General features: G+C 37.3%; 1 protein-coding gene across 3 annotated transcripts in view; it reads left to right on the forward strand.

Annotated features, from left to right (window-relative positions):
- The window catches only part of UNC79 (unc-79 homolog, NALCN channel complex subunit), a 133323-nt gene extending 115853 nt beyond the window's left edge, over positions 1-17470 (forward strand). For all 3 annotated transcript variants that reach the window (XM_070931521.1, XM_070931522.1, XM_070931524.1), the window contains 7 exons: positions 2678-2767; positions 5152-5327; positions 7927-8113; positions 9738-9935; positions 11310-11387; positions 16012-16053; positions 17255-17470. In XM_070931521.1, coding sequence (XP_070787622.1) covers positions 2678-2767; positions 5152-5327; positions 7927-8113; positions 9738-9935; positions 11310-11387; positions 16012-16053; positions 17255-17455 — 972 coding nt within the window. In that variant the 3' untranslated portion in view covers positions 17456-17470. The remainder of the gene's footprint in view (positions 1-2677; positions 2768-5151; positions 5328-7926; positions 8114-9737; positions 9936-11309; positions 11388-16011; positions 16054-17254) is intronic.
- The last annotated feature ends 10172 nt before the right edge of the window (positions 17471-27642 follow it).

Genomic DNA, 27642 nt, shown 5'->3' on the forward strand with positions numbered 1-27642 from the left:
AATCTGACAAAAATGTAGCTTGCTAATTAGCATTACAATTTTAGCCTGATTATTGGTTGCCTAGCTTTTGCCAAAAGTGTTAGATTGTGGCTTAAAGAATCCCCAGTTATTTCAATAAGCACCAGTGATTGTTTTAACCTGATGAAGTCGAAATCTATTTGTGTTCATGTGATGGCTTTCCTTTTAAGTACAGTTATGTGTTGCAGAAGACCATGGGTTTCTAAAGACTTCCCCAACTGATACGCTTTAGTTCTGGTGGAATTACCATTTCTAGAATCCCCAGTCAACATGCAGCCATGGAAGTGCAGGCTGAGGAATTCTGACAATGAGATTAGGGAGAATCAATTTGCAAAAGGAAATTCCAAACCTTTTCAAACTTCCATGATTCAAATGACTAATATTATTTTCCAAGTGATGTGATCTTTGAGTTGTGATGAAGTGAAGCATCTGGTAGAAAGGTAGCAATGTAATAGAATATGTTTATTCTAATTTTAATCAATGTGTTTGGTATAATGTAGAGAAACAAAATGCAATAAAGAAGAACTGGCATAGAATAATTTGTATTCAAGGGGGCAGTGCCCAATTTCGTTTAGCATCAAATTGTTCAGCCTGACAGAAGCAGCGTATAGAATTCTTCATCCAAACTCACTGGAAGATGGAGAATAGTTTGACAGGACTCTCAGTGACCTTATTTTTACTGTTTGTTGTTCTGTCAAGTAAACTGATAGGCAGAACAGCGGAGAAGACAAAAAGTGGTGTCATTCACCTTCATGTAGATTTTATATTTTATACAGAGAAGTGAGAAGCACTTGGGTCAGTCATTAAAATACAACAGTGGAAGTCCTATTGTTGCTTCCTTATTTTCTGCTTCCAACTTTCAACAGCTAATCTCCAAGTGAGTTTGTAAATTGAAAATACTGCTTGTTGAATAGGTGTAATACATGCCCACCATACACTAATTATCTTGAATTATTGCAAAATATATTAGGTCCCTTCTGATTTGTTTCCCCCCACCCTACTTCCAATTTTCTTGTTAGAATATAATACATGTGGTCCTCGAGTTACAACAGCTCTGTTAGTGACCATTGAGAATTACAATGCCACTGAATAAATGGTACTTATGACTGATCCTCAGGATAACTCTGGGCGATTTACAGTCAAGTTTATTGGTCTTTGTTTAGCTCCATACTTCTCAGGTGCAAAAGACCAGGGCCACACGTTAAGTTTTAATTAATATTTAAAATGATTTATTGCTCATGCTTATGTCCAGGAATCTAATCCACTAGTTAGCACTATTTGGGCACTAGCTAAGGATTAATGGAATTCAAGAAAAGTTGGACTTTGTCCACTTGTGGCAATGTAGATATTCTGGGCTGATTCTTCTTTTTATTTCACCCCCACCCCCAGGCTCTGTCACTCTTTCCCCTACAATTCCATATAGGCAATTTTGGACAGGAGGTACTGGTTAGCATAAGAACATGTAATGACTGAATTTAGGAATCAGCATTGTCATTTTACATTTTAAACCAAGTGTGTCAATTCCCTTTCAGAAACCCTGGGGTTGCAACAGATTATTCTCTGTTGACATGTGACGAGAGAGGGAGGGGGGGGGTGGGAAGGGGGAGAGAGGGAGAGGGAGGGAGAGAGAGAGAGAATTGTTAATAGAGAAAAAAGGCATTAGATTCAAATTTACAAATTAGATTTACATGGGATAATATGATTTTAAAAATGTAACTTTCCATGTAAATATATTTAGCAATAGATTTTAGGAACCTAGTCTGAATCATATGACTGCCTGTTGCATTAGAACTGAAGTTGCCTTTCAAAACCCTTAGCACAACAAAACCTATGATGCTTTAATGCCAGTTTCATTTCATTTCATTTTTTTCATTTTATTAGATTTCTATACGGCCCTACTCCCGAAGGACTCAGGGCGGTGCACAGCCAAACAATAAAAACACATACAATACAAAATTTAAAAAATAGAATAAAATCAAATTAAATAATTTTGGCCCCGACAAATTTAAAACCCCAAACTTTTAAAACCAATTTAAAATTGAATATATAAAATACTAAAAGATATTTAAAATTTTAAAAATCTTTTATAAAAGAGGGGGAAAATTAGGCCAGGCCGGCCTGGTGAAATAGTAAGGTCTTTAAGGCGCGGCAGAAGGTGCGCAGATCCGGGATCCTCCATATCTCTGGGGGGAGCTCGTTCCAGATAGTAGGTGCCCCCACAGAGAAGGCTCTCCCCCTGGGGGCTGCCAGTCGGCAGTTTCAGTTTAATGATATCACTTTCCTCCATCAAACATCTGGGATCTTTAGATTTTGAGCTTTTTTCATAGCGCTCTTCATTGAGTCAACCCAAGCACATAGTTTCTTCAGTTGAGTATTTGACTATGGGAAGTATCAAACCAGGGAAGTCTGTCTTACTGGTCTAACACCTAGATAATTGCAATGTACCCCTGATTCTGCTGGATTGGGCTAGCAGGGTTTGTGTCTTTCCATTGTGATATGCTCATTTTCCAGAAGCATTATATGATTTGTTTGAATGAAAGGGGAGGAAGTTGACCATCTAGTTTAAGGTGGGCAGTGTTCCATTGGTATTGGGTGTTGGGCTGGTGTTTTATGTTATTGTGCTTTGGGGTAAAGTTGAGCGTTTGTTTTCATATTCTAGTGTGGAACAGCAGCAATGGAATGCATGAGGCAATACATTGGTGAAGTTTTGGATTTTATTGCTGACATGCATACTTTAACCAAATTAAAGGTGAGTTCAGAAAAATCAACTTAATGTCACTTTATTTCATTTTAATGAAATTCTATATCTATTTAATGAGGAATATTGTAGTATTGTGTTTGTGAAAATCTAAAATAAAAATGAGCTTATCATAAAACAGAAACTGTGCTAGTGTTATGGTTGCTGAAGTTTCTTCTTCTAATGTTTCTTCTTGTGAATTCCACTGTTCTATTATGAATTATATAACCTTTCGAGGCTAACCCTCATCTGATGGGGATAGGAGCATTTTGATTGTGACATGCTACCTGCCTGAAACTTTATCTACTATCAAACATAGGTTTTCAGGACTAGAGCAGTACCTCTATAAGTAATTTTTTTTAAAATGGTAATTTAATTAAAAATTACAACCTCAATGATAAAAAAACTAATACAGACTAAGAAATAAAAGAAACAAGTGTAGAAAAGAAACAGAAAATAGAAAAAAATAGAAAAGAAAGAAAAATTACAATAAAGAAAATTAAAAGAAATATATAAAGAAATGAAACCCACTTCATTACAACAAATATCAACAACTTTAGTAACCTATCACTTTCTCTTAAAATACAACAAATGTTCACTTCTTCACATATCCTATCTCTTATTTATACACAAATCCTTAAACCTCATCATTGCAGTACTGATCAGCAAAAGTCCATCACAGTTTACCAAATATAACATATCTATTTTAATCTTGATCAAATAAGCCAATTTTATGTTATAGTTAATCCCTTAAAATAATCTCCTAAAACTTGGCTGTTTTTTTTTTTACTTTATCTCTTCTCGCCAAAAGCTTCAGAACTTTAATAAACGTATTCTGTAAATCCAATATAGGAAAATTATCCAACACACCCTCTTTGTTTATCCCTTTTAATTGTTAATATGTTAGTCAGTTCTTTTATATATCATATTTTTCCATATCATTCTTGTAGCTTATCATTTTTAAGTCTACTTTCAGCTTAGTCTCAGTCTTGTAAAACTTATTCCTCTTCCAAACCATCATAAAACTTGTTCCTCTTCCATAACATCTTTTATTTTTGTCAGAAAAATACTAAAACTAGTGTTATTTTGGAGGGCATTCTCCTAAACCTAAGTACTGTGCCATCATTTTCTTTTTCATTTTTGTTCTTTACTTGTTCTGTTAATCTTGTTCTTCATTATTTCTATTTTTGTCATGCCATGGGTATTTAAATTTTACATTGTTGTATTATTATATTGTATATTGTGTAAACTGCTGAAAATTGCAGATTATAGTGCCATATAAGCTTAATAAATAATGATATCAAATATTTAATCTCACATAAAACCAATATAAATATATTGTTATAGATGCCACTGAGTATGTTGTGAAAGCTAAATGGTATAAAATGAATATTACTTCTAAATTGATATATTACTTGGAGTGCTACTAGACTACTACCTTTAAATGATTTTAAAATGTAAAAAAATGGAAAGAACAAACTCCCAGATAATCTCGGTTATGCCATCATACAATGACAGAAATTTTAACTGTCCTTTCAGCTTTATGCATCCTGAACACGAGCAATTCATAATAGGAATAAATGAATGGGAAATGAAGTGAATGTGAGCAGATCCACTGAGGGAACAAGTGAGATGTGGATTTTCAGGGTTATTTTTCTAATGGTTTAAGTAACTTTTGAGCAGTTTAGTAATGGAAAAACATGATGGAATCATTCTTATTGAAATATATAATGAGGACAAAAAGGCTGCCAGCTTAATTACGTGATAGTAATTTGTAATTTGTTAATGGATTTCCCAAGATTTATCATCATAATAGATCTATATTTAAAGATATAGAGCTATTCACCTTTAATATAAACCGTATTCTGCTGCAATTCTGAGAATGGTGGTGCAGCAGACTAAAGTGCTGTTAAGTAGCACTTAGCTCCCAGCTGCCTGCAATTATTGCAATTACTGCGAGTTCAAATCTCACCAGGCTCAAGGTTGATTCAGCCTTCCATCCTTCTGAGGTAGGTAAAATGAGGACCCGGATTGTGGGGGCAATAAACTGACTTTGTATAAAAAAGAACACCGCTTGGGGGGGGCCAAAAGCCCTACTAAGCAGGTATATACAAAAGTATGAAGGCTATTGCTTAATGCATTGTAAGCCGCCCTGAGTCTCCGGAGAAGGGCGGCATATAAATCGAACCAAATAAATAAATAAATAAATAAATAAATAAATAAATAAATAAATAAATAAATAAATAAATAAATAAATTGCAGCTTCCAACATTACTGGAAGACCAAAGGTTGGGGAAATTTTATATAAATAAATAGTATATTTTCAGTTGAATTGTGCAAGTACCTTGACCTTTAAAATAACTTTACTACCCAAACATCCTGTCTTTCCACTACAGAGTCACATGAAAACATGTTCCCAGCCATTGCATGAGGATACTTTTGGTGGACATCTCAAGGTGGGCTTAGCACAGATTGCTGCAATGGAAATCTCACGAGGCAACCACCGGGATAACAAGGCTGTGGTTCGTTACTTGCCTTGGCTGTATCATCCTCCATCTGCAATGCAACAAGGGTAAAAAAGCCTTGGTCATGACTAAATTTAATTTAATTTAATTTAATTTAATTAATTCAATTTATATGCCGCCCCTCTCCGAAGACTCAGGGCGGCTCACAATACATTTTTAAAAATCATTATAAAAAACATTTAAAAATTAAAAACATTAAAAATATTAAAAACTCATTCACGCCATTCATGGCCGGATCTCGCCAGATCACAAGAGTGAGATCAACGGCCCCAGGGCTGCCGGAAAAGCCAGGTCTTCACCGCTTTTCAGAAGGCCAATAGGGTGGGCATGGTCCGGACCTCAGGAGGTAACTGGTTCCAGAGAGCTGGGGCAGCCACAGAGAAGGCCCTCCCCCACGGGCCCACCAGCCGGCATTGTTTAGCTGACGGGACCCAGAGGAGACCAACTCTGTGGGATCTTACCGGTCACTGGGAGCTATGCGGCAGAAGGCGGTCTCGAAGATAACCTGGCCCTGAGCCATGTAGGGCTTTAAAGATAATAATCAACACCTTGAATTGTGACCGGAGACCAATAGGGAGTCAGTGCAGCTCACAGAGAATTGGTGTAATGTGGGTGTATCTAGGTGCACCCACGAGAGCTCGCGCGGCTGCGTTCTGGACCAACTGGACCAGCGGTTCTGGACCAGCAATCTCCAAACACTTTTCAATTAAAAATACAAAGATAAAATATGTCACCAAATGGTGGACCAAAGGGGAAACTTTGCATATTCATGATCGGTATAGATATAAGTATTCTTATCACCAAACTATGGATCCAACAGATGTTACCTTCACAATTTATATATCAAAGTGGAAGATATATGCATGGGGAACTACTTAGTGTGGTTTGACTACTAGAAAAACTGAATCTCCTGCAGATAATGGTGGTGTGGGGATCCTAATATTGCTAAACTATCATGTCATTATCCAATATGGTCAAAAGTGGGAAGCCACATACTTCTCTGGGGTTGCTCTTGAAGATCACCCAGAAGCTACAACTATTCTAGAATGTAGTGGTGTCAGTAGTTAATGGATAAACTCTGGTACACACATATAATCCCATTCCTTGTAAACTGCACTGGCTTCCAGGAATCTTCCTGTGTAATTTAAGGTGTTCATTATTACCTATGTCATTTTTAATGGATAGCATCCAAGTTATTTGGGATTGGCTAATTAATTCCACCCATCCCACAAGATCCTTCAAGGTGGGCATGCTTTATTTTGAATAACATAGTTATATGGGACCCCAGAAATATACATTCTCTGTCACAGGGTATGCCTTGTTGAACAGCATTCCCCACACCCAAAAAAAAGAACTAGGATGATTCTGAACCTGTTTGTCAGAGTTCCAAGTAATAGACCCATATGAAGCAAAACTCCGAGGCAAATGAATTCTTCAAAGAATAGCTTAATTGGATATATCATATTGACACAAATCTGGTGAAAACCAACTCTGAAGGTTCCTGTGGTTTTCACCCGGGGTGAAATGCTCCTGGTTCAGACTGGATCGCCCGATCCAGTAGCGATGGAGGCGGGTGGTTCGGAGCACTGGTAGCAAAAATCCCTGCCCCCCCCAATGCCCAGCTGAACCACATAATCATCAGAGGCTTTTTTTTTTACTTTTAAAAGCATTTTTTCTACAACCTCTTCCGCCGAAAAAATGCTTTTAAAAGTAAAAAAAAAAAAAAAAAAGCCTCTGATGATTGTGCGGCTCAGCTGGGATCATCAAAGGCTTTTAAAAGAAAAAAAACCTCTGCCAGTCAAGCAACTCAGCTGTGATCGTCAGAGCCTTTTAAAAGCATTTTTTTACAACCTCTTCTCTGAAGAAGTTGTAGAAAAAATGGTTTTAAAAGTTAAAAAAAATTGGCCATGCCCACCCAGTCACATTACCCCCCCCACCAAGCCACGCCCACAGAACCAGTAGTAACAAATTTTAGATTTCACCACTGTTTTCACCTAATTAAAAGAGAAAGTTTCCCCACAACCCCAAACAATGAGTCACATGGTCCAATCAAGACACTGTCTAGTTGTCTGGTGACCTCACTCCTCCCTCCACGGTCCAGGTGTGAGAATGTCTTTGGTTCTCAAGAGAAAGTATTTTATTTTGGCTACCCAACCCCCTCTATCTCTAATCTCCCCTTCCTTTCCCTCAGCTCCAGTGTGGCAACACTGAAGCGCCAATATGACTCCGGTCAGGTCAGCTTCAGGGTTGACACTGTTGACATTACATAAGGTGCTTAAAACTTTATTTTTCCCACATTGTGCCAACGTGCTAGATAACCCTGTTGTATGAGCTATTGGACAGACTGGGATTGGCCTTGGATGTGTCATGTTTTTCTCTGTGCTGTTTTAAGATTTTTTTTTAATTTTCAATTTTTACCTCAATTTCAACACCCTTGCCATGTCTTTTCGACAAAAATGATATTCCTAGGGCAGACATCTGTCCCAAGGGCAGATATCCCAAGGGCAGACATCTGCGTTAGAATAGTAATAATGGTATATTAGTCATAAATTGATTATCTAGAATGGTATTCTTAGTATGTATGCTTTTCAAATAATAAATATATTTGATAAAGTTGAAATTAATATATATGTTCTTTCTTAACAGGCCCAAAGAATTCATTGAATGTGTGTCTCACATTCGACTACTCTCTTGGCTACTGTTGGGGTCTCTGACACATAATGTTGTCTGTCCGAATTCCCCTTCAGTTTGTATGCCCATTCCATTGGATGCAGGTTCCCATGTTGCCGATCATTTAATTGTCATCCTGATTGGGTTTCCCGAGCAATCCAAGGTAAGAGACTTGCAGGATGATGATCACTTTATAATATACCACTAAACAAAATATACAGTCTTGAGCATGATCCTAAAATTCTTCTGGAACATGGGTGTCAAACTCATGGTGTCATGTTGCCATCACGTGACGTTTTACAATGTTTTTTCCCTTCGCGGAGCTGGGGTGGGCATGGCCTGCGCATGACACATCTGGCCGTGGCCTGCCAGTTTGACACCTCTGTTCTAGAAGTTGCCATCAAGGTGTAATTTTTATTGTGACAGATGGTGAGATGTATGAATTATATGAAAAATATTCATAGTAAGTCTGAACAATCTCTGCAAGCCATACAAAAGTTGAATCTCAGCCTCTCTGAATCGCAACGCTTGCTACATAAAAAAGCTTATTTATCTTTTGTGAATTAATCTCGTTAATGAAACTCATAATTAAATTTTTTGTTCCTTGGTGGGATTCAAAGAACTATTTGCTTGTCAGCAATCTATCTAATTTTTGAAAGGAAATATTTTTTATTCATAATAAGCAATACGCTTCAAAAGTGCTCTTTCTTAAAGAATTAAAGAGATTTTGCAGTCTTTAAATCAGGAGTAGAACATTTTCCCCTTCTTGCTTGCTATCCTAGTTACATTCTCTGCTTCAGAGTCCAAAAACAAATTTAGGAACATCTGGCCTCTCCACATTTTTCAAAGTTCAACAATTCTCATCAGTTTAGTCATGAATCATCCAAAATCTTATTTTGCAGGAAGCTTCTCCCATCACCTCCCTCGATCCCTATCGCACCAAACACAGATAAAGGGAACTGCAGTCTTTTATACTTTGACAAATGTCTGGTGGTATCTGGCTGTACACATCTAAACAATGCATGTTAGATTTGGTTCATATGGAGCAAGTAATCTGAAGATGGATGAGCTCTGGGTTATTCTCTTATCATGAACAGATCAGTCACCAATCAGATTTAGACTGACATCCGTTAAAAATTGTGGAACTGTTGAATGCAAAAACGACCATGAGTTTGAGAAGTGAGCTTCCAGTCTGAGATCTCCCGTGAGCTTCTTTGCAAACCACTTTAAACAAGCTTTGCTTCCAAGTCTTCATCCAGTAGTGGAAGTACTAAGGGCAATTTTTCTCCTTCCTCCTGAGGTATCCAGTAAGAAAATATAAAATCTATAGTTATGAGCAAGCAAGAACAACATTGTTTCAAAAAAGGGCATCACAAGCTCAGTTAGCAAATTACTCAGCTTTTTTCTTTGAAACGTCTATTTTTAAGGTTGCATAATTACTGTCAAAACTAACAAAAGCTGCGGTATTCCCTCATTAATGAGAAATTTTCTACTATTTATTTTTCCAACATGTAGTTTTCAAGCTTGTTTATTTCTTTGGCTTTTTTCAGTGCATGAATATAAACTAGTAATTTAAGTATGAATGTCATATCACTCCTCTGACAGGAAAGAGAATTTCAGAAAATTCTTGACAGATTCATTATAATTTCAGATTATGTGTATGTGTGTGTATGTACTAGAACCATGAGTTGTTATGCTCTTATATTCTGAAAGACAATATACACATTCCTTAAACTGTTATTTCAAGCAAAACAAAGACTTTGTTTTTCTTATTTTTCTTCCCGCAGACATCTGTCTTGCATATGTGTTCTCTCTTCCATGCCTTTATATTTGCTCAGCTGTGGACAGTATATTGTGAACAAGCTGCAGTTGCTCCCACAGTCCAAAATCAAAATGAATTTAGTTTTACAGCAATCCTCACAGCTCTGGAATTTTGGAGCCGAGTAACACCAAGCATCCTCCAGCTGATGGCACATAACAAGGTGGTGAGTCAGATATAATGAACCCAACTAATGTCATTGAGTCCAAGCCAATAAACAATAATTTAAAAACCTATGGCTGTGTATTCACATTCATAATTACATGTAAATACATGTACATGCACAGAAATAAACTTGCAGAAGTGCATAGTTCATTAGCAGATCACATGCTTTATTCAGTCATTATAGGCTAGAAGAGACTCTTGTTAAAACTCAGCTCACAGAAATAACCTGGTATAAGACGGGTTTGGAAATCCATCCAGGTTGTTTTAATCAGGAATCTAAAAAGGCATTTGGGGGGAAGGAGAGCTTAGAGAAAAAAATAGTACTTTAAATTCCCCCAGTATGTCCTGATTATACCCAATTTTGGAATGGCATCCAAAGCTTGATGTGATCCTCAAATGACTTGAAGTTATGTTCAACAATTCTTTATTGTTTTGAATAATTATCATCTCTCTCTCTCTCTCTCTCTCTCTCTCTCTCTCTCTCTCTCTCTCTCTCTCTCTCTCTCTTTCTCTCTCTCCTTCCCTCCCTCCGCAATGCTATTCAGTTAAACAGAAGGAAGGGAGAGTCCTACAGATCCTCTAGCTTTATAAATTTTGTTTTTAGGTAGACAGTTTAAGTATGGGGAAGCCATGGCTAAAAGGGAACATTAGCCTACTTCTGCTATAGCTGCTCTATTATTACAGATTCTTTTGCAGGTTCACATTTATACTATATTACTAACGATGCTTGTACAATACTTCAACAGCATGTGACAAAGCGTATCCTATCTGCAAAATCACTACATGAACATAATGAGTTGTAAATAAATACCACTATGATTGGGTAGAAGTTTACAATGGAGGATAGGCAGAAAAGGGCGTGGTCACCAATGTGTATGTGCTTCATTCCATTTAATCTAGAAGCAATCGCTTGTCAAACCCATGGCATGAGAAATGCCTAATATATAAATCCTGTTAGACTGCCAATGGGACTGATTTAAATTTCAAATATTTCCACTGTGTCTGCCTGCAGTGTTTTGAAATGTAATTAACTGGTCCTTCCAAGTAATGACGAACACAGTTCAGAAGGAAAGTAACTTTGTTAGTAATATTATAGGGCATCTGTTATGCAGAAGTTGGATGACATGGTGCATCATTTTGTTACATTTACTGTAGAATGTAATTCTGAATAAGTATTATACAGATATCATATCTTTAATTAAAGGTAAACAATTTGCATTTTAATTATTTAACATGAAATCTCAATCTCTCCCTGTTTATCTAAGAATGTTAATCAAGTTACAGTAATAGTATGAACCATTTATTTTTTTTTGCTTTCATGATATTATTATACTGCTCATTCATTTTATTGCAGTATGTCTCTCTTTTATCCCAGATGGTAGAAATGGTGTGTCTCCATGTGATCAGTTTAATGGAGGCTTTGCAAGAATGTAATTCCACTATTTTTGTCAAGGTATGTTAGCCCTTGGGGAGGGGGGAAAGGCAGGAAAATTTTTAAAATGGCTGAAATACAAAGGGTTTTTCATATATGCTTCCTGATCTTCCAAGCACTCCTTTGCATTGTTCTCAGAAAAAAACTTTTGAAGATTTATGGGCTTTCTAAAGCAATGCTTGATGGAGTATAAAGTGCCGTAGAGAGACGCTTCACATATAACCTTCCAGTAATTAAAAAAAAGATTCCAATAATTAAATGCAGCTGTTAAAATATTTTTCAGTTATATAACTTGGCTATAGTGTTGTCCAAAACGGATGTAATTATTAATAAGAAGGACAACATGTTATTACTGGTTCCTTTGTGGTTTTGTTCTAATAATTTTAGAGAAAAAGAATTACATTATACCAAACAGCATGTTGCCAATGGATAAAGGATGTTTTATATTTGGACTATTACGGTATATTGGAAAACGTTCTCAGGATCCTTCTGCAGGAAGGATTAAAAGGTTTGGCACAGCTTCCCACTTGTACCTCCCTTCTGGTTTACATTTTGGAAGAACAATATTGCTTTAGGCCATTTCCCTTTCTAGAGAAAGCCCTGTGGTCTTTTACTCACTTATACCTAATCACTGTATAAACAAGATGTCCTGGTGATGTCTTTTTTGTACCAGGCTCTTAAGATATCATTCTCATCACAGCTCCAGTTCATGGCATAAGCTTAAAGAATCCTTAGCTGCACTAGTGTTAAAGTAATGAATATTTTCCATCTTAAGCCAATAGCATCTGATGGGAATTTCATGGCATGTAAAATCTAGTATGTTTTACTATCTATTACTCAGGAGTCAAAGGCAGGTATTCTATAGTGGTGATCAGAACAGTGCTGAATGGTTGTCCCTCTGATCCCTGGTTACTCTTAGATGCTGCCATTATACTGCTCTCCCTCTAACGAGCTGGCTTAATATGCTGGAGGTCCACAAAGTTAGAGGGCCATTCAGTGTTTGATTGTAAGATCTCGGGCCACCCAGGTTGTCCCTTCTCTTCAACCATCTCAAGGACTTTAAACTTATTGTTTGCAGATGGGGGGGCATGGGGCAGGATTTAGTGCTATGGCAGCTTTTAGCCTCATCCGTAACCACTTCAGTAATTTCATACAAATCGCTCTATGGATAAAAAAAGTGGGAATATTCTCCCCTCCCACCCCCAATTGCTCACTCGTAGTAACTACTAAGATTGGAAAGTTGACTGCATGGAATAAATCTGAATTGGCTTCCTAGAGTTTGGGGGAGTAAAATGGCACTGTGTTCTGTAAAAGTGACAGAGAGAATTTTAAAAAGCATCTCTACACATGTATTTGGTTCCCAATGTTTTGGGACAAACAAAATAGTGTTTTCTTTCTAGGAAGATGAGAATCAAAGATAATGTGCATCTACTTAAGGATGCAAGCTGAAATGTCATTGCATGCTTTTTAAATTGAAGATAAGAAGCATTTGCTCACAAATACATATTTTAAGTGATTATGTAAGCAAACAGTTCATGTGGAAACATTAAATAGGTACATTTCATATATCCATGAATGGGATTCTAGAACTTTGTTGGATTCATACACAGCTCCAAAAATAGCTGCATTACTATTTTTCAATATTTCCACATGAACACACTTATGTGATGCCTTTCAAAACTGTGTGTGTGTGCTCTCAATATATTTTTTTAATCATAAACAGGGCAAAAATAATGCTCACAAAGAACATTTGTGAGCATAGAAACTGCCTTTCCGAATCAGATCATCTATCCAGCATTTGTCTAGTTCTGCTTTTTCTCAAAGAGAACAGTATATTGATGGCCTTACCTTGTTATTTGGCATCAGAAATAACAAGGTATATTGCTTTGGGATCTGAGGTTTCTATTTAGCCTTCCCGTTTAGGAAATATTGATGGTAAATCCAATCTGCGTCTAATGAAAAGTGTCCTTGATCATAAGTTTAGATGTCCAGGTCTTCTCTGATAAGAAAGTGGACACAGTTCAATATCATTTATAACAAGAGGACTAATTCTTGCTATGTCAGGAACAATCCATAAACGGTTATAATTGTATATTTCTCCAAGTGGCTTGGATTTTTTCTTGCAGAGTAGGAGGAAATGTCCCCCCCAAATTTCTCCTTTGTGGATAGTTGACAATCACTATAATTATAATGTGGTTGAACACATTATTGAAATGGTTATTCCTTCATTGGGATTCCGTAAACAATGTCATTTTTCATAAGGTGCATTAAATAAGGACCAGCCTGACCCTATCAGCGGAACTCAGCCAAATATTATATCATCCATTTTGGCCAAAGAAATCATATTCTCTGAATAGTGCTTTAGCTCATTCTGTTAATACTGATTCAATTTTGCATGATGGTAGGAGCTTAATTGGAAAAAAGCGAAACTTGATATCATTTAGAGGAACATTTTAGAACAATATGTCCAGTTTTTTAAATAATGGTAGATAATGTATCAAAAATATATTCACTTTTAAAACAAATCTGCCTTACAGTTAAAACACCCCAGCCCTTTTACTTTCTTCCACCATCCCAATAAGAAAATAGATAAATGCATGCACATGATTATAAGATTACAGGTTATTTGTCAAAGCGGCTCACATAAATATTCAGTGCTGCAAACTGATAACTTACTGAGGAATAGTGCCTTACTTCCTGGTTAACCTCTATGCTATATTTATGCTATATACGCCAACTACATGTGATGTTTTTGATCATATTTATTTATTTATTAGGGATTTTTTTGGGGGGGGGGTACTGCCTTTATCCCTTTATAAGCAATACACCTTCCTCCTCCCATTTTCTCCACAAAAACATCCCCATGAGGAGGTTTGGACTGAGAGAGTAATTGGTTCACAGTTACCCAGCTGGTTTTCATGTCTAAAGCAGGACTAGAACTCACAGTCTCCTGATTTTTAGACCAGCAATTACTATACCAAACCAGCTCTCATGTTACTATCAATTGGAATGTGTAGGGTGATGGATCAGTTTAATATAATAAATTTATTGTACTATTAATCCAGCTGGATTTTTCCATTACTTTGGTATCTGAAATCCTGGTTCTCTATAAGACTGACATAACTGCAGGGATGGGGAATCTGTAGCTGTTCAGACCGCTGTTCTATCTCTCATTCTGAGCCAAGGTCAAGAATGAGAGGAGTTATTGCCCAACAAATTCGCGAGAGTCATTAGTTTCCCACTTGTCTGTAATGAATATCTTCCTTTTTTGGTTTCTTGCTTCACTAAAATTTTGCAGGAGGAAAAGAAATGGCAAAAAAATGTAATGGTTTATTATTTCAGAAATGCTGTAGTGTATGACACTTTCAGCCAAAGGCCATTTTTTCATATGAATTTATGATGCTGGTTGACTGTGTTTTTGATCACAAAACAAAACAAAAAAAAGCTCCTAGTCTCATGAAAATCTAACTAATACATTTAAAAAGGGTTTATGAGAGATAATTACAGAGAGTGATAGAAAGAGAAGTAATGGTGTGAATCGGCTTTCAGTGATTCCTTTCTTGGCTGTCTTCCTTCATGAGTTTTGTGCTTGAAAACTCTCAGTTGGGAAGAAAGAGGCAGCTAGTCGATGGCAGAAGTTTCCATCAAAATTGAGGGAGATCCTTCATCATGGAAATAAAAAGGCTGAAAGCAGCATTCTATTGGCATCAGATTTATTATTGTAGGTTAATTAAGGCAACTTTCCCTAAACTTAGTGCCCTCCCCCCAATGCTTGGCAATTGTAGAATTTGAAATCCCAAACTATCTAGTCAGTGCCAGTTTGGGTGTGGCTGCCTCAAGCTGCTCCCTTACCTTCTAATGTGGATGAATAAAAGTCCATTTTTGATACTAAATTGGCAAAAAGTCATTAGTCTCAGACAGGTGTATAACAAAACACATCACTTCTAAAATCTTCCATGTCTAAATTGCTTCCATTATTTAGAAGGTTGCTTGTAGTCATTTGCCATATGCATGAAGCCATGTTCTAGATCAGGGATCTGTGGGCCATGGCCCATTAGTGGGCTGTGAGGAGACTGTAATCCTCACTTGCAGCGAGTGACCAGCAGGAGAGCACATACACATGTTCCATTTGCATGAGCGCCAGGCACATGCGCACGCCACTCGTGTGGAATCAACCCCCTCCCCTCTCCAGCCGGTCCACAAAGTCAGAAACATTTCCTTTTCCTGTCAATACTGTCAATGAAGTGCCATGAAGACAAAGGCCTTAATCCAGATGACACATTGACTGCTGTTGCATCATACATTAATGACACTATGCAAAGTTTAAATTGGATTGTTTCAGTTGAAAAGTATTTGATGTGATTTATGCTCTGTTTTAGATTAACGCTTAAATATAACATTTTAAATAATCGTTGGTACTTTGAATACTTTGATAAATAAAAAAGATTCTAAATTTGCATTTGAACATATATTGGAATCCTGGGCATTATTTCTAGGAAAACGCTTTAATAAAACTGCCTGTGTTACATTATGAATGAATGTTATTACTAGGTTTATTTTGTAATATAATAATATGGTGGCTATTATAAATATATTATGAACATGCTGAATACAGTGACACTGAATTTTTTCCCCTTTCTATCAGCTCATCCCAATGTGGCTACCAATGATTCAATCCAATCTAAAGGTAGGTTCACCTTAATGTGAACAGTATATTAAATTATGCATCTATTCCAAATTGGACTCATCAGCTATGATACCCTAAGACTGTTTACATAAACATAGTTTAACTGATGTCTAGTAAATACAGGCATGCTTGGCTGTCATGAAAAACATTGAACTGGATCCAGAGCCGTTCTGTCAAGAATGCAAGGAGCTTTTTTATAGGTGAAAGAAGCTGGAGTGCAGCGGTTTTCTGCTGAAGGAATGGGAAAATAAATTGTTATTTCTTTTCCTTTCGGTCTCCCCAGCCATTCCCCCACTAGTTCAGGCTTCCAAGAGCAAGGAGAGGAAGAAAGTGGGAAGCACAGCTTGCATCTTGTTTGCCTTCCTTTTTCTCCAAACCCTGGATCCACTCCGCCTTTTTGTCTTAATAATATTGTGTGCAGAATGTGTCATTTCCCTTTTAAAGGGCCAGAGGATGACCAGCATAAACTCACATGAGATCGTCCAATGATAATTATATTTGTATAACTATATAAAACTAGCCAGAATAACCAAAAATGAGAGCATGAGAGAGAAAAGAATGCTTCCTGTGGAGCCAGAAAGAATGAGTACCCCAAGCTTTATAGAATACCAAAAAGAAGGAAACCTCTTAACAGCCAAAACAAAACCAACTAAATGAGAAGCAAGCATTGGGGCACAGAATAGCTATGATAACTGGATGAAGGAAAAAAGAAGAGAGAAAATGAATTGATTTGCTAGAACTGCTAAAAGTTTATACAGAAGTGAAGGAAGCAGACCATTCTGATCAGTATTCCAACATTATGTTGCAATAATGTGCATCTTGTTGTAATAGTGTGAACCGACACTAAAAGGCGTTATACATTTCTAAATTTGAGTTTGCAGCTACTAAAGGAAATTACTGTGCTGTGATGGCCCCTTCTCTCTGAATCTTTCTTCCCTCCTTTATCCATGTGTCTCAGTAAGATGTGTTATAAGTGGTAGTTTTCCTCAGGTTTATGACGACCTTTCATTAAATACTGCTGCTTCTTACTGGATTATCTCATTACAACCTGTTCTTATTTCCACTCTTTGATGGCTGAATTGATTCTGAATTTGAAATTTTAGGATGATATGGGCTTAATCATTGTTAAAGTTGCTTTGAGTTGATTAGTTTTTTTAAAAAAATAGAGAACTGACAGTAAAACCTGTACATATTTTAACAGCATTTATCTGCTGGCCTCCAGCTCCGCCTGCAAGCTATTCAGAACAACGTGAACCATTATAGCCTTAGAATGTTACAGGGATCCGTTCAGATGAACACCAACACCTCTGTCCTTCGCAAGTGGCTGCAGTGTACACAGTTCAAAATGGCTCAAGTGGAAATCCAGTCATCTGAAGCAGCATCTCAGTTTTATCCTTTATGAGTTGGGTGGAATGTTCTGTGAACCTGTTAGTCTAGCAATAATAGGGCTAAAGCTATAAGACAATGGCCATCTTTAGAAACCATACAACAGTACTGTAGCTCCATTTTTGTTTTGTTCTTGTAGAGAGAAAAAAAGTGAAATGGCTAAAGGGAGTGGGCTGTCTGCGTCCCTCTGTAACCAAAAGCATGTTTTGGCTGATGCATAACATTTACAGGAACACTCTATGAAATGAAGGGTTTGCTCACTGAAGCCTGAGCCAATGCATATAGCTAGCTGTTTAAATATATGTATTTTAAAATATTCGTTTATAAAAGAAAATGATTGGTTTCGCCCCTAGGATTTATATGCACATAGGCACAGGGAATGTACACACACACAAAGTGTTGTGTGTGTTCAGATATCTACCTATACTGCTGTTTTTTTACATTATGACAAAATCAGCTGCATTTTCGTTGTCTTCATAGTTAAACTTGGTAATGCAATAAATAGGTCATTTCCAACCTCATGCCCTCCACCTTCTTTGGATTCCAAATGAATGTGGATGCGATGGGTTTGGATGATGCGAGCTGTAGCCCAACACATCTGGAGACCACCAGATTGAGGATGCCAAAACTTTTTTTCATTATAGAATAGTGACCTTGCAATTTCCCAGGATTTCCTATCCATTTTTCCCTGCAATTTTTATCAGCAACTTGCAAGCATGGCCTGTGCTGAAAGAAAAAGAAAAGAAAAGAAAGCCTTCCAGATTAAACACTCATTACCCCTTCCTTCATGTTATGCACCTCTTGGCTAACAGGTACCCCTTGCAAGCTGGGGTAGGAGAGGCATCATTCTGGGGTCAATGCTGGCATTTTGCCCAGGGGAACGAGACATCCAAAGCCAATTCCGCTTACTTACAAAGTGCACTTAGAAATTAGGTGGGTAAACTGTGCCAGTTCACTTGTCTTTTTTAAAAAAGAACTACTGAGTAAGTTTAAGAACTTTAACTTGGTTTCATTGCCAGTATTTTTCTTGCAATTCTTAGGAAACTCTCTGCATACTACTACCTGTATGATATAAGCTATTTCTTCTTATATACTTGTACACACTGAGATTTGAAAATGGTCCCATTCATGGGGATGCCAGAGAGAATATGGATGCTTCAGGCTCCCCTGAGGAAGAGGTTTCAGGTTATTTACATACAGTAAATAGAAAATATATAGAACCACTGCATAAAAAAACAATGTTAAATATTTTTTAAAAGTGAATTTTAATAGCATTGAGAGAGACTGATCCACTGAGATGTATAGAAGAGCCACTGGTTGCAGTGGACTCTGGATCAGTATCTTTGAATAGCAGAACCTCTTGTAATTAAAACTTTTTGTGTGTATACATAACTGAAATATATTGTATTTATTGCTGTAATCTATTGAAATAAAGATTTAAGCTTTATATGAAAATGCTATTAAAAGCGTAACTCTTTAATATCCTGAATAATATTGGTTAATATTCTGTAAAAAAAATAAAATCATTACCGTATTATGCAGCACTATTTTTTTTTCATTATTATTCCCTTGAGTCTCCTGTGAAACTTGGCTGATCTTTTTTTTTATTATTATTTTTTAAAAGCAAGGCTGGAGCTGGTTGATATTAGGCTGAGATGCCATTGGAAGTCACAGGGTTATTCACTGTAGTGGGAAGTGAAAAAGCTGGAGTTGAGAGATTTTGTTTACCGCAAATAGAGTTTCCCCATACAATAATGATAGAAACAAACAGTGCCATACCATTAGCCACTTGCAGGGATATCATTAGCTGTTTAATGCCGTAAATGGTATATTCTAGTTGCTCATTTGGAAAAACAGAAGGTGTTTATAGATAGACAAATCCTGCCACTATCAGCCAAAAAAATCCCTCTCCATAAAAAATAAAAACATTGTGCAGCTGTCGCATGTTTGCCTTTCTAATGTGGGGCTGGGGGTGGGGGGGAGAGGATAACCAGCAGTTATGATGAATGGATCCAATTACAAGAGCCTGAGGACAGATCATCTTGAAGCTTGTCTATGTGATTGCTAAGACCTACGTTGCTGACACTGGTTTGATGGCGCTTAGTCACCAATTAGTGAATTACCTAAGTAAGAAAAATGCCCCCCCACAAAAAAATTTGGAAGATTACAATGAAAGATGGACACAGAAGTCCAAATTCAGTGAATAAGGCAGTGGGTTTGTATAATACACCCATGAAGCACAGCAAGGTATTAGAAGGGATAATAAGATTATGCTAGACATGCCACCTAACCCTGTCCTCCTGTGCAGTGCAAAATTGTCCATGTTTAATTCTCAAGTATTATGCAGGGGAATCTGAATACTGCACTCAGTAGTACATCCTAACAACTAGTCCACGTGCTGGTGGGAAAGGAGAGCAGGACACTCATTTCTGAAACAATACAGCAGTTATATACAGAGTTCTGTAATATGCCAGGAAGAAGAATCTAATACCAGCCCCGTACAACATTTCCCTGTGCTCTGGAGTTTCCTATTCTTCCCTAAATCTAAATCAGATGTTCCCCACATCTGATAGACCTTCTGTAAACTCCTATGATCTCAAAAACCATGCCGGCTGGAGACTAAGACGATAAATTGAACACCTTTAGGAAAGCATCAGGTTATTTCTTCTATTTGCTTGTATTATTTTAAGTGCTATCTTTCAACAGTTATTCCACAGCAATTTATAAAACATGTTAAAAGTTTAAAAATACGAAGCCAAACATCTGTAATCACAGTACATAAGAATGATTTTCCTGGAACAAAAAATACTGGTTGTGAGCCACCCAGAGTCATTGGGAGTTGAGCTTCATGCATATGTGACAAAGCAGCAAAATATTTATTAGATAATTTGTGTCATAACAGTTACATCATAATAGTTAAAGTAATCAAGTTATGTCTTCATCAGAACCTAATAGTGTGAAATCCCATATATAAACAGTAACGGTAAATAAACATTTTTCATGGACAGCATGGCTATATGCCAAAGTGCACAGAACACTGTTTCCTTCCCACCGTTCTGACCCAGGAGCTGGGTGTTGTGTGGTGCTCAGGTCTTGGACCCAGGCTGTCAGTTTTCCAGCTGACGAGCTCAATATCTTTAACCATTGAGCCATCATGCCCCTTATTATCTCTCTCTCTCTCTTGTCTATCTATCATCTATATCTCAATCATTTATTGCAGAGGTGTCAAACTCGCAGCCCACAGGCCAGATGTGTCACATGCTGGTCCCGCCCACACCCAGTTTAGCGAAGGGGAAAAAATTCCCAATGCATCACGTGACGACACCATGATGACGCGAGTTTGACAGCCCTATCATCTCTAACTCTACATTGCTCTATCTGTCAGCTATCATATCATTTTTTGGTGATGATGTGTAAATAACCTTAAAAACACATTTAATGTGTTTTTTTACAAATTTAAAAATAAATAAATAATGTAGATTTATGTATAAATATCTTATGTATCAGTATATTAAGCTTTAAGCTTAGGAGTAAATTTACACACAGGTATTTACACATAAATATGATTTACACATGAGTATGTAGAAATGTATTTTTAAAAAAGAACTGGATACAGGGATCAACTAACTACTTCTAATATATACAGTTCTTTAGTTTACCAATGGCAGGTAATTATAGATTAAAGTATCTGTATTGGTAGACTACCGGGCAATAGTACCATCTGTGTAACTGGTGCTATTTTAGTTCAGTTGGCTTCTCTATTGAGTTTGAGGCTTTGCCAACCTGGCATTCTTCAGACATTTTGACACTGTTGCTGGGCAGATGAGATTGGAAAGAGTTGGGATTTGTAGGCTGGGTCTAGATTGAACTATTTAGCTGCTGTTCATTTCTTAAGTGGAACATTGCTCTGGACCCCCAAAGAGTATTCTGCCAAATCTAATACAGAGAAAATAGTTATGGTCAGCAAGCAGATGCCTCCACCATGAAGGTGCAGACAAGAAGATAAATACATAACTATTTGGAATGGTTGCAATTCATTCACTTGCCAAAGAATCCACAAGAACCAATGAAATGAGTATCTTATGAGTCTACGCAAAATGTTGCAGGCATCTTACTGAATGCTTTTGAAAAGTAATAAAATATTTAAAAGCCATAAATGATTTGTTTGTCCAGCTGCTGAATTATATATGGAAAGAGTTGACCTAGTGTTCCATTACTTCTATCAAATTTGCCATCATGATTTGTTTGCCAGCTTTGATAGGATCTAGCTAAATGCAACTCCAGACTGCAATGTTACCTGGTACTGACAGTGTGAAAGTGTTTCTAGGGATCTTAGCATCTAAACATGAATGCATTCCTTTGTTCCTGCTTATTTTAATAAAAATTAGAAATTGCTTTTCTGTCTGAAAGGCATTCAAAATAACATGAAAATAATGAAAACAGATTTTAAAATGCAACAGAATGCTACCATTAAGTAGAATGGTTCCTCGAGGAATTTTTAGCTCTAAACATATTTTATTGGAAACACTCCAATAAGTTTAGGGAGATAAACTTTCCCAGATTTCTCTCAAGGAAATGCCTAACCTTTTGTTTTGGCAACTTTCTCTTCCAAAAGGTTGCAGAACACAATCTTTAACCTAAACCTAATCATCAGGGAAGACCTAATGGCCAAGTAGAGTAGTAACAACTTATCCACCTCTGCCTTGAACAGTTACATCCCAACTGTTTGCACAAGCAGAATATTTCTCTGCTTAAAAGTTAAAACAGTTGGCCACCCCTTTGTTTCTGCAAGAGACTGTGTGCCTTTTAGCAGCATCAGAGGGAAGGGGAGCATCCCTAGCATTCCCCCCCATGAGAAAAGGATAGGAAGTCCCTCCTGCCAATTTCTACCTATATGGCATCTGTCAAGGAGAAAGCGAATCTGTCCAGAAGAATGGTGATGAATCATTTGGACTGCTGTATTTCTGGAATGGGCTGTTCTAAATTTTTGCATGCTGGCACAGCAAGCCATAGCATTAGGCAGCAAATTACTTGAAATGCTTCTTTATGGCTTTTATTGCCAGCTTGAAGAGGAGGCAATTTCCTTGCTATGCCAACTGAATTTTGTAATGGCACTCAAGGATTTCGCAATAATAGTTCTCCCTTTCCTTGGTGAGAAGAGTGTGCAGGAGAAGGGAGATTTTTTCCCCTCACTGGATGATTGTTAGTGTTTTTGATCCAACTTCCTCTTATTAAATGAAGTCCTTTCTGGACTGGCATGTTTTAATTATGAATCCTGGAGTGTTGGTATAATCATGGCTTTATTCCAAATCTCAGCAATTGATGTTATTGATTTAATTAGTAAGATCATAATGCCTTGTAATGTTCAATGAAATCAAATCCAATTTCTGTAATGATGCCCACTTGTTAATTAATTGAGATTTATTTGTATATTTATAAGCTCTTCATGTCCTATGGATCTCAGAGTATGGGTTACAATCCCAAAAAATCCATACAACAAAGAAGAACATGTAATAAATCTATATAAAACCCTAAAAGACTTAAAGCCTCAATCTCCACAGTATAAAACAAAGACACATATTACCAATAGATAAAAATATAATGGCTATCCTTTTGAATGTCCCCAACACTGAAGGGGAATATCAGGGTTTTTCCTGGTCCTGAGAAGGAAATCATGTTGGCACCACTATTTCTCTATTATTCATGTGATTCATCTAATTAGTCTGTCAGTGAGAACTTTGCTGTTTCAGAAGAACAAGTGGAAGTAGACATGGTTGCTTCTTAAACATTTGAAATAGTGTAAAATTCTCATGTCACATGAATTGGTGGTTCTTCTTGCCAAGATCCTGAACTAATCAAAATTTTCTGTGTTATGTGAACTTAGCCTGAATTTATGATTCATCAGGCAGACCACTGAGTTGCATAAAATGGCGAATTAGACAAAACTTAAGATTCACTGTTTTCAACAGGCCAGATGCAGAAATGTATTTTAAGAAGTCCAGAATAATACATCCTGGAAAATTAATGTATAGGACCAGCCAGGACAGAAATCTTATCCGGAGAGTATATGGTGCTGCTTCCATAGGAATAACATAGGGTCCTCTCTGAAGCTCCATTGCCCTTTTTAAGAAGTGATTTACCTGCCTTATTTTCATTAAATACATAAAAACAAATAAGACACTCTTGTAGTAGAGGCTGCATTGCTTCTTTTTTCACCACAATTTCAAGAGGTTTCCCCTGGTTTTTTGAAGAGGAAAAAGCAATTTCGTCTTCTGCTAGATTGCTTGTTATAGGTACAAATCAGAACGCAATCAAGGTTGAAGCACTAAAAAAAACCCACCGCGTTCTTAGGACAATCAAGACTTAATTCATCAGCAGGGAACCTCCAAATCATCTGCTTCTTAGCAGATGAAAACACTGGATGAATTGCTGAGTCAGTTCCTTCTCTGGTATTGCTTTTTTCTTTTATTCTGTTTTGCACCGCTGAGTATTTCTGAAGGAGAGAAGAGTTGCTTCTGCCAGTACAGGCAAATATGAGATGGATGTATCTGTCAAAACCTAAGCAAAAATCCTAGATTGTTTTCCTCCTTCCATCCCCCTCGCTCCTCCACCTGTCTCTCCCATTCTTTCAAATGAAATTAGAAAGAATTAGATTTTTGAAGCATGACTGTAGCCTTACAAATTATTCAGGGAAGCTCAGTCCACCTTCCTGAACATCTTCTCCACTGTCCAAACTTATTTGCTCATCTTCTCTTTCATTTATTAGATTTCATGATTTAAACTTGATTTGCAGTTGATGGATTTTTTAAAAAAAAAAATAATCATACAGACAGTTCATCAAGGTCAATCTTTTATATTGGGAATGGAATAGCCTTCAGACTGCTTGTAGTCAACAGTCGCCTGGGAGAAATGAGCAATGGTTTCTTTCATGGCAAACTAACATTCTTAAAACTGGAAAAAGAAATATGGCCAGAGTAAAAATGATGTAACTGAAAATAATGTTTAACATCCAGGAAATAAGAAGTATTCTAACTGGCTTCTGAAATGTTCCTGAAAAAAGTACAAGGAGAATAGGAATGTGACAGAAAGCCAAGGGGAGAAGGACTGGAAAAAGAAAAGTTTGAGAAACATAAATTTGTTATACCCAATAAAATAACAGAGGTTTTCCTTTAACAAGCTTATTTAATTGTGTAATTACTTGTTTTGTAAACTGATGCATCAATTAAAAAATCCAATAACTAAGATTGCAGGTCTATTGAATGCTAATGGTTTCTCAGGACTCCCTAAAACCCAGATTCAGTACCCTTTCAAAATAGTACAGTGTTGCTTTGAGTAAAAGAAGCTGTTTTACAACAAATATCTATTTTTCTGTGAAAAGTATTCAAAAATTTAAAAAGCAGCAGATGGAACATTAAAATATCTCAGACCTGATTTGAATTTTTAAAAAGCTAGGCAATCTAGTTTCAGTAGTGAATTCACAATTCATCATCCTAAAAGAAATATTTTACTTAGGAAACATTATTAATTCTATGGTTGGGAAAAACATGGACTTGATATTTCTGGGTTTATTAACAAATATGTAATACAAGATCTGTGTACATTATAGAAAATTAGTATCTATCCATCAAATATCTATCTATTTATGTTATGCATACAATGTTTAAATTCAAAACAGTATCAAAACAATTCTTTACTGAGAAAGAATTAAATCTAGAATGTTATTTGTTGGGTCTCTGTTATAATCTAATGACAATCCTTTATAAATCAAATTTATGACAAAACAGCTCTACTAAACTATTGTCCCTACTTAAGGAACCCTTGGATCGAGGGAACTAAGTGTCAATGTCACCAAAAGACAGAGATGTCAATACTACAGGAGGATCTATTAGTAATCTTGGCAAGGAACAACTATGATTTATAGCATACTCCAATTTGCCTAAAATGTGGCAGCCATTCAGACATTGCAGATGTAATCGATTACCAGAGGCCAGCTTTCAGAGGGAACTTCAGAATAATGCTCCAAGGTAGCATTTGTTTTATTATTACTTTTTTATTGTGCACTGTGAACCTGTAGGTGTCAAAACTAGAATTAAATTCTGCAGTTATAATGAATCATGGCATCTTCAGACCTGAATTACAGTTTTGATTGATTATGTTCTCTCAAGTTGTTGTCAACTCTTAGTGAGCACATAGATTTTCTTCATGACAATTTGTCCCTAAAGCTGTTTCTTTAGGCCTTCCAGTAGTGCACCCATCACCACTGTAATTGAGTCTATCCACCTAGATCCGTGATGGCGAACCTATGGCACGTGTGCCACAGGTGGCACACAGAGCCCTTTCTGCCGGCACGCCAGCCATCGCCCCAGCCCAGGTCCACCGCACATGCGTGCACCTCCCATCAGCCAGATGGTCTTCTGGTCTCTGCCGCGCATGCACGGAGGCAGAGCATTCCCGATCTCTGCAGGTTCTACCCTCTGCAGATGCCTCTGCAGGAAAGCAGGAGAAAGCTAACGTGATGGGGGGAGAAACTGCAAAGATCTGAGAAGTACTGGAAGGCAGGAGGCACTCAATGGGGGAGGAACGTTGGAGATCGTGGAAGGCAGAAGAAAAGTAGGTTTCAATGGGGGAAGAACTTTGGAGATTGTGGAAGGCAGAAGAAAAGTAGGATTTGATGGGGGAGGAACTTTGGAGATCGTGGAAGGCAGAAAAAAAGTAGGATTCGATGGGGGAGGAACTTTGGAGATTGTGGAAGGCAGAAGAAAGGTAGGATTTGATGGGGGAAGAACTTTGGAGATCGTGGAAGGCAGAAGAAAGCTATGATTCGAAGGGGGAGGAACTTTGGAGATCGTGGAAGGCAGAAGAAAAGTAGGTTTCAATGGGGGAAGAACTTTGGAGATTGTGGAAGGCAGAAGAAAAGTAGGATTCGATGGGGGAGGAACTTTGGAGATTGTGGAAGGCAGAAGAAAAGTAGGATTTGATGGGGGAAGAACTTTGGAGATCGTGGAAGGCAGAAGAAAAGTAGGATTTGATGGGGGAAGAACTTTGGAGATCGTGGAAGGCAGAAGAAAGGCGCATTGGGGGAGCACACATGCTCAGTGTGGGTGCATGTGTAGAGGGAGCGTGGGGGATGTCGTGCACACATGCGTAAATGGGAGCGTGCATTGCATTATGGGTTCCGGCACGCAGGAGCGCAACAGCGCTCGCCCGCTCAGATTTTTGGCACACAATGCCAAAAAGGTTCGCCATCACTGACCTAGATGCTGACCATACTCTTCGTTTTTTTCCCCTTATATCTTTCCCAGCATTGAGCCTTTCCCAGTGAGCTGAGTTCTGTATCTACAGTAGTGGCCAAAATTGTGGAAACCTTTTGGGGAAAGTGTATTTTTGAGGTTTGATGGCTAATAACACCACTTTTCTTTTTTCCTTTTTTTTGAGGGGTGGGGAGTTTCAAGATAATCATATTCCACTGCTGGAATGGCCTGAGAATAGCCCAGACCTTAACCCAATTGAAAATCTATAGAGCCAGCTAAAGAAACTTGTTAGTCAGAAGTTAATAGAGGCAATCATTCAATCTTGGTTTCACATTATAACAGCTGCAGAACTAAAAAACTTGGTTCACTCCATGGGAAGACGTTGTAAGGCCGTAATTCATGCTAAAGGTTACCCAACTAAGTATTAACTGATGTGATAATTTTTGTATATCTCGTTTTTTCTACGTGTTTCACTTTTCTTCTTTATACTGTAACTGCTATTCTAATAGAAAATCCTTCATAAAAGTTATTACATTACATTCTTGATTAAATTATCTTTCCATTGATATATAATTTTATGGTACTACTCCAAAAAAAGTGATGTTATTAGCTAGTTTTAGAAAATACACTTTTCCCAAAAAGTTTCCACAAATTTGGCCACTATTGTAAACTAGGATAATTTGTGCTTGACTATGTGTGACTTGAGTGAGAACTCTGGGTTAATTTGTTTGATGATCCATTGGGGTTTTTTCCTTGTCTGTCCATGGTATTCCTGAGAATTTTCCCTCACAAAAAAATTTCAAAATCATCAATACTTTTCCTATCCTGTTTTTCCAGCAACCCACTTAGATTTCCCTAGAGTGTCACAGATAATACTGTGGTTTGTACAATTCTGATTTTAATTTAGAGAATTTTGCCACGCAATCACTATTTCTAATGGCAGAGTTTGCAA

The sequence above is a fragment of the Pituophis catenifer genome, unplaced genomic scaffold (genome assembly GCF_029215685.1).
Source record: "Pituophis catenifer annectens isolate HBS135680 unplaced genomic scaffold, rPitCat1.0.hap2 SCAF_1, whole genome shotgun sequence".
Lineage (NCBI taxonomy): Eukaryota > Metazoa > Chordata > Lepidosauria > Squamata > Colubridae > Pituophis > Pituophis catenifer.